An 8,515-nucleotide genomic window follows, 5' to 3' on the forward strand; every position below is an offset into this window, starting at 1 on the left:
ATATATATATTTATATATATATATATATATACCTTATTTATAGTTCTTGGCAAGATATTATTAAAGACTGACTCAGCCCTAGGCAAATTTTTATGACTACATATCAATGAGGCCCAGGAGACCCGGGGATAATTAAAGAATGATGACATTACCGACAATTAACAAAAATTTATAAATATTAACATAAATATTTAATAATATACTACTAAATTTTTTATTATATAAATATTGTATAAATAAGTATAAATATTGTATAAATAAGTAAGTAAATATTGTATAAATAAGTATGCAAACTTTTAATACTTTTGATTCGCTATTTCTGGACATTTTTGTTCAATTGCTGTCTTCAATTCGTCTAATTAGGAACAATACTTCTCTGAATTGATCGTCTCGTTATTTGATAAAAGCTCATAATACAGGATTCCTTTCCAATCACCAGACGCAGAGCATGACCTTCTTTGGATGAAGACTGATTTTTGGGGTGGCTAAAGATAGTTCTTTCCCCAAGATCTTTTTCGCTCAACATTATTGTTATAATAATATCTTATATTGGATTGTCCGGAAAGTTCGCGCCGTGATTTTTGGTAGGTGGCGTAAGGACAGGTCTGAATATATCAGAACGATTGAAAACAAATGACATGCGTACATATCGTAAAAGATGATACTTCAGGCATACTTGGAAAAAAATTTGGTTGCGATACGTTAATTTTTGTCAGTTTTATACGTCTTTGAATATGGAAGAAAACAAAATGCATTTTAATGCTTTTCTTTTACCGTTAAGGCAAAAATGCCACACAGCGGCAAACAAGATATACGCTGTTTATGGCGAAAGTGCTGTATCTGAAAGAATTGTGCGAAAGTGATTTGCTAGGTTTAAAACTGGTGATTTTAACCTTGAAGATCAAGACCGCCCGGATAGGCCCTCCATCAGATGAAGATCAGATTAAAACATTGATCGAGAATAACCCATGCTATACGACACGTAAATTAGCAGAAATGTTGAATATGTCAAAATCCACCATCCACAAGCATTTTGTGAAGCTTGGCAACATAAACCGTTTTGATGCATGGGTTCTCCACGATTTACGGAGAAAAATCTGATGGATCGCATTTCCACTTGCGACTCGCTCTATAAACGCAACGAGGAGACACCATTTTTGAAGCAAGTAGTAACAGGGAGTGAAAAATGAATCATTTACAATAATGTTGAACGAAAAAGATCTTGGGGAAAACGGAATGAATTACCTTTAGCCACCCCAAAAGTCGGTCTTCATCCAAAGAAGGTCATGCTCTGCGTGACATCTGGTGATTGGAAAGGGATCCTGTATTATGAGCTTTTATCAAACAATGAGACGATAAATTCAAAGAAGTATTGTTTCTAATTAAACGAATTGAAGACAGCAATTGAACAAAAACGTCCAGAAATAGCGAATCGGAAGAGCGTCGTGTTTCATCAGGACAATGCGCAGCCTCATGTGTCTTTGATAACTCGACAAAAATTGTTGGAGCTTGATTGGGATGTTCTACCCCATCTATCATATTCACCAGATCTCGCGCCCTCTGATTTTCACGTATTTCGATCATTACAAAATTCCCTTATGGAAAAAGCTTCAACTCTTTGGTCGAGGTAAAAAAATCACTTAGAAAATTTTTCGCTAAAAAATCTGAGAGATTCTGGAAGGATGAAATTTTCAAGTTGCCTGAAAGATGGAGAAAGGTTGTAGAACAGAATAGCACCTACATAATTTAATAAATGTATACTAAAATTTAAATCTTTTGCGTTTCAATTTTCCTTCAAAATCGTCACGAACTTTCCGGACAATCCAATATATTGCCAAAAAATTACTATGTTTTCTCTATAGTTATTATCTATTGATAATCAAACTCGGATGATAATATTAAAATCACAGGTTTAAATAAAAATCGAGTATTATTTAGTTTTAAATATATGTACATGTCTACGAAATTACTAATAAATCATGAAATTAGTACCATATTACTATATAGTTTTTCACTCTTAGAGCCGGTTGTTTTTTGATAAATTTTATCTGTTAGGTAAATCTGGCAATCCACGCATGTGATTGGATAATCTTGCTACTTATCCAACAGATAAAATTTACCATAAGATAAAACAACCGGGTCTTAATCACTTAGATTTATTCAGAACGCGCTTTTATCTCTGAAATTTTATAGTATGCGTGACATCAATTATAACATGTTAGCGCGCTACATCGTTGTAAGCGCGTTCTAAATACAGGTCTTAAATTTTAATAGGCACATGAATTTCCATGAGCGCCGACCGTCTTTAATAGTATCTCGTCGGTGTGTTCTTGGTTAATGATGTCGCTACGGTTTGACAATCAATGTGAAGTTTGCGTTTACTGGTGGTCCATACTTATATAGTCAAAGAGTTTCCCTCTGTTTATATTGTCTATGGTTATCTATTATGGTGTATTATGATAGTGGTTGTGCACGTTTTGTTTCTCTGTATTATATTGGAGCAAATAATTCGCGCCGTGTCAATTTCTTATTGCAGAAAAATATGAAGCTTCTTACGCACAATATGTTAACATCTAGAGCTATGAAAGGAGTGACAGTCGGTTATCCTTTGAAAATAATCGTAAGCTATTTTCTCCTTTTCATTAAAATACAAATTACAATACATGTTTAAAATGTAAAACTTTTTTAAAATAAAAACGTTGAATAATTGAAATATCCAATCATACATTATGAAAATTATTTGATATATTAAACAATATTTTGATGTTGTCAAAATAACGTTATTTAACTCTCATTGTTAAATTGCTTATTGCATACAGAAAACGAATAAAATAATAACCAATTAGACAATACTGTGCAAAAATATAAAAATATTAAAACTTAATTGAATGTTTTCAATTTTACTTAATAAACTTGAATCTAATTTTGTAATAATAAAAATGTTTATTTTTAAAATATATTTTGAGTTGAAAAAATCAAGAAAAAAGATTTAAAATGTTCTAAAGCTATGTTAATTGTTTTACTATGTTAAGTGTTATGTATGTGTATGTGTGTGCAGCAATGTACTTTAGGTGGTAATAGACAGATACTTGAAAATAATTAATAATAATATTCTTGTTTTGAAATATAGTCGTTTAAAATTTTAGCCATTCTTTAAGAATGTTGAGATTCAACTATATTTTTTCTTAAAATTTATTTATATTATTATTTTCAAGATTATTCTTGTCTAAAAAATCCAAAAATATACAATTTTGTTCTGAAGATTCCTCATTTCATTATCATATTAATATATTAATACTTATCATATTAATACTTATTAAAAATATTCGTAAAATTTTACAGGCTCGAGACATCAGAGTATCCGAAGTAGATTTTAATCCAGAATATATCGCTAGGATAATTCCAAAATTGGATTGGACAGTGCTATGGAAAGCTGCCGAGAGTGTAAGATTACCTTCTCATATAAACATGTATACATGATCAGAGAAGTAAATCATTGCTTGTAAAGAAGTTACAGTTAAAGTTTTTGTTTCAGTAACTGTAACTTAAGTTAGTTACATTTTTTTAATAACTAGCAATTTAATAGTTACCTTGGATATTAAAAGATTCATATCATATGCTCCAACTTGTCCCCAATATGTTTCTATAAATAATAAAATATAAATATAAAATAACATATAACAAAATATTTTTAAGCGTTCTATGAAATTTTGTCAGTACAATTCAAGAAAACAAGTAAAATTCTATGAAATCTTACTTGTTTGTATATACTTGTATATACTTGTATATAATATACTTGTATATAATACAAAATATATTAGTATAAATAAAAAATAAGATAATGAAAACATTTATGTACATTACAAGGTATCAATACACCTTTTATCAAGATAATCTGTTTTAATTAAAATTGCCAATGTAATTTCATATACATATATATTATATAATTTCAAGAGAAACATTTTTGCTATATATTGGATGTACAAATATAAAAAATTTCCATCGTTTTCTAATAGATGCCGTCATCAGTATTGCGTGCATGTAATGTTACATTTAAAATGTAACATCTAATATAACATATTAGATATCTAAGTAAACTTTAAGATTTAATATGTAACTTTAGAGTATAGTGTAAACAACAAATTTTCTCATTGCGTTGAAAATGTTAAATTTTGTGCCAACAAAACAGCATTTGCGGCAAGTTTTGTTGCATTATTTTATTTTAAAGAAAACTGCTGCTGAAAGTCACTGTTTACTTGTAGAAGCTTATAGTGAACATGCTCTAGCTGAAAGTACTTGTAGAAAGTGGTTCAGAAAATTTAAAAGTAACAATTTTGATGGAAAACAAAGAATGTAGATGCATCAAAAAATTTGAAGATGCAGAATTGAAAGCATTACTGGATGAAGATCCGTGCCAAACAGAAACAGATTTAGCAATGACATTAAATATTATCCAACAATGTATTTCCCAACGTCTACATGCAATCGGAATGGTTCAAAAGTAAGAAAATTGAGTCCTATGTGAATTGGGTTGATGACTGGATTACTTCATTAGCTGAAAAGTAAAGAAAGGTTTTGATGACAAATATTTTGAATAAAATAGTCTTATTTTTCTATAAAAATGATTGCGATTTATTTAATCAGAAAATGATGGAAATTTATTTGTATACTCAATAATTACTTTTCCTATTCTTTGCCATAGAATTGTTTCTTTTTTTTTTAATAAAATTATATAACATGTAAACATAAATCAGTTTTTTTCTTGATAATCTTAATAGTAATCTTAATAGTAATCTAGATAATCTTAATGTTAAGAAAGGACCTAAATTAGCCTACATTCCATGATTGTACATAACACTCGTATTGACCTAAAATTTTTCACTGCTTTTTATCAATGAAAATATTTTATATTAAATTTGTCAATTAGCGATGTGCGCAAGACATGCGCCTTCCTTGATGTTATGTTCCGTTATGAAAACAGAAAATAAATTAATAAATAAATTAATAAATTAATTTTTTTAGTAATGTAACTGTAACGAGTTATTTTTCAGAGTCAATATAATTATTTTTTGAGAGAAAGAAACTATGACTGTAACTAATTACTTCTACAAAGTGATTCCTAACCCTGTGTACATGTACTCGCACGCAGTGTTTCGTAACATGTAGACATAACTTCAGAAATTAATTTAAGATATAAAAGTAACATAAAAGGTTCATATAAACATTTATTCTATTTGATCTTGTTTCTGAGTAAAGTTTGCAACATACGATTTTTTTTCTACAAGATAGCTGAATTTGTTGTCATGTTGGCAGGGCTAGCTGAGCAGCAGTAATTTACTTGACAAAAGTAAGTCCGAATAAGTAAATACGAAGTAGATTGTTGCTATTGTGGCACATTATTGTAAATATATAATTGCATTATTTTTAATTATTGGCTTTCACAATGAGCCAGCACAAAATCATACAAGAAAAATAGTACCTGACCTGTCACAAAAATTCAGCAAATTCAGCTAGCAGCTACATAATTTCCAGCATAACAATCAACAAAATTGCCAACACAGTAATATACAAGCATATACCACAAACTTAATTCTTTTGCAATTTGCAAGGTCAGATAGAACAAATGTACAAATTTTTTATGTGTTCTGCATTCATTCCTGAAATTATATTATGAAACACCATCCTTAATATTATTATACAATATTATTTTATAATATAATCTACTGAAATATTATAAAAAGTTTTATAGTATATTAACGAGTATTTTTATTATAGATAGGACATGTCGGTGAATTACCTCAGATTCTAATAGAGGACTTCGAGACAAATGAAGATTTTCTGAAAAAGGCTCATCATATTCTGTTAGAAGTCGAAGTTATAAACGGAGATTTATTGTGTCCCGAATCCGGCAGAAAATTTCCTATCAACGATGGCATTCCAAATATGCTTTTAAACGAAGATGAAATTTAAATAACAGAACCAAATATTTTAAGAATATTATTATTGCCATTGTATCTCTAGTTATCCTATATCATTGTTCTTTTAATTACTTAATATTATACACACATTCATACACACACGCTTCTGTATCATAGATCTTATCATTAGTTTTATTTTTTTATATTGATACAGTTACTATTTTAATAAAAATGTAAAAAAGCAATTTATATTTAATATATTCTAAAGCACATTGTGCTTGCACGCGTGTATATGTCAAAATTTTGATATGCTTCCATCTTAAATAATTAAAAAAAATATATTAATTATAAATGAAGCATATAAAGTATATTTTTTTATAATAAAAAAATTATAGTTTATATTTTATTGTCATAAGTATAGATTAATAAAATTTGTTTCTTATTTTATGTACGTGTATATTAAAGTTTAACAGATATTATTTATAAAACAAATACAAAATAAACTTTATACAGGAAAAAATTATTTAAAATAATGTTATAATTACAAAGAAAAAAGTAAGAGTTTATTTATAAAATAAACAAAAATTATGTTCGCACAATAATGTGTTTGTGTTTGTGTTGTAGCACTTTATGCATTTTAAAGTTCCAAATAGAAAAGAAAACGTATAGAATTTCTTTCATAATTTGTTACATCAGAGAAAAAACAATGTCTTATTATATTAAAATTTAATCAGCCTAATATACATAATTTATAAATTGATAATTTTTATTATATAGGATTCCTAAAAAATAGATGGCCAAATTTTGGTATCGTTTTCTATCGTCTCTAAAGATAAAAAAAAAGTTATAAATATAGGTCTGGAAATTCTTCCTTTTTGATTATGCGATATAAATACTTTTTGTTCATCTCAAAAGTTGAATAAATATTACATGAAGTAAATATTACGGTACAGCAAGTGATACTGTCATCGAAGGCAGTTTATCATAGTAAATTAGTTTCTATCTAAACATTGCATAGTTAAAATAATATTACCAGATTTATTTCAATATCGAGTGAGCAGATATTCAAGTTTTAAATCTTTAATATATTCTCTCGCAAATAAAATGTTTATATCTCAAAAAGGAAGAATTTCCGAACTTACGTTTATATGACCTTTTTTCATCCTTAGAAACAAAAGAATGATACTAAAGTTTAGCTATCTATTTCTGGAATACCCTGTATAAGTAAATTATTTAAATTAGATTGTCGTATGTATAATTCGATTACATATACTTTATTGCACAGATGTCTATATATACAGACAATAAGATATAATTTCTTGTAACACTTGCAATATTTAATATTGAACATTTTTTTATTTACATCACATTTATATTGCTATTTAGATAGTTTGCTCGAATATTATTTACATGAGTACTACCTACTCGCTTCTTAGCAGAAAATGTTAAACGTAACATTTTGATACAATTGTTTTACTAGAGCTAGTAGCATAGCAAACTCTTGTTTTGCCAGCAATATTGTAATGAAATACATTAAATTAAGTGAAATATATCTTAGTACATATTATCCTTGAATATAAGATGATTGATATACGAAAAATATCTTGACAAAAGATTTATACATATATATATATAGCATATGTGTAAATTATCTTAGTTTTAAATGTAAACTATCAGAGTTATTTGTATATCTACTGTAAAGAATATAATAATTTATTGACAGGTGAACTTTTGCAAATTAATTTTCTAAGACTTACTTGATATATATAGTAACATAAAATGAATAACGTTTCTTGCACAAAATTTTTTGTGACATTTTGAATTTGTAATTTGTTATACGAAATAGGTGTTATTAATTATTTATTAATTATTTATTTATAATCTGTTGTTCAAAATGTTCTCATAAAATTATTAATTTGAATATTACACAATTAAAAATGCTATTTTTTTCTTCAGAATAGAATAATGTATATTTCAGTACATAAACTTGACACTGTTTAACTTGACTTGTTTAAATAATAATGCAATTAAATAATACATTTTCCATGAAATATGTATAAATAAATATAATTTAATGAGACTTTTAATTGAAATAGTCTTAATTTAATGACTAATGTTATTGAAGGCGTACAATGTTATCTACTGTAGTTTTTTTGTACACATTAGCTTTCTATACCAATGCTAAAATATAGCAAAATATATTTATTTTTTATAATTTTTAAAGTCAAAAAGCTATAAAAATAGCTTTCAATTAATATTTCAGCCACAGCCCATCTATTATTAATATTTTAATTGTATTTAAATATTTATAAAGCTGAATTACTCCGGAGTCAAACTATGAAAATATTTCTGTATATTAATATTCTCATGATGGCATATATAAATATTATTTTTGTATGATTTATCATTAAAAATCTTATTTTGCATTAATAGATGTAAATTTCTCTATATTTCGATATGCTAGTTTTTATCTTCACTTCTCGTTTTGTTTCATCTCGTTTTATAATAGATTATTATATATCTATATTTTACACACACACACACACACACACACACACACACACACACACACACACACATATATATATATATATATA

The 8,515-nt window shown here is 27.1% G+C and overlaps 1 protein-coding gene across 1 annotated transcript; it reads left to right on the forward strand.

Moving 5' to 3' along the window:
- The first annotated feature begins 2,542 nt into the window (after positions 1 to 2,542).
- On the forward strand, positions 2,543 to 5,970 carry LOC105627440 (multifunctional methyltransferase subunit TRM112-like protein). Its single transcript, XM_012208726.1, has 3 exons — positions 2,543 to 2,665; positions 3,343 to 3,444; positions 5,776 to 5,970. The coding sequence occupies exons 1-3, from the start codon at positions 2,543 to 2,545 to the stop codon at positions 5,968 to 5,970; spliced, it is 420 nt and encodes a 139-aa protein (XP_012064116.1).
- Positions 5,971 to 8,515: the final 2,545 nt, after the last annotated feature.

Source organism: Atta cephalotes (genome assembly GCF_000143395.1).
Source record: "Atta cephalotes unplaced genomic scaffold scaffold00001, whole genome shotgun sequence".
NCBI lineage: Eukaryota > Metazoa > Arthropoda > Insecta > Hymenoptera > Formicidae > Atta > Atta cephalotes.

What these genes read in the sequence shown, in the direction of transcription:
- LOC105627440 (XM_012208726.1), top strand. Translation starts at nt 2,543, where the DNA reads ATGAAGCTTCTTACGCACAATATGTTAACATCTAGAGCTATGAAAGGA. An exon ending in AAATACAAATTACAATACAT is followed by an intron (nt 2,666 to 3,342) that starts GTTTAAAATGTA and finishes AAAATTTTACAG; the next exon opens with GCTCGAGACATCAGAGTATC. An exon ending in TATGGAAAGCTGCCGAGAGT is followed by an intron (nt 3,445 to 5,775) that starts GTAAGATTACCT and finishes TTTTTATTATAG; the next exon opens with ATAGGACATGTCGGTGAATT.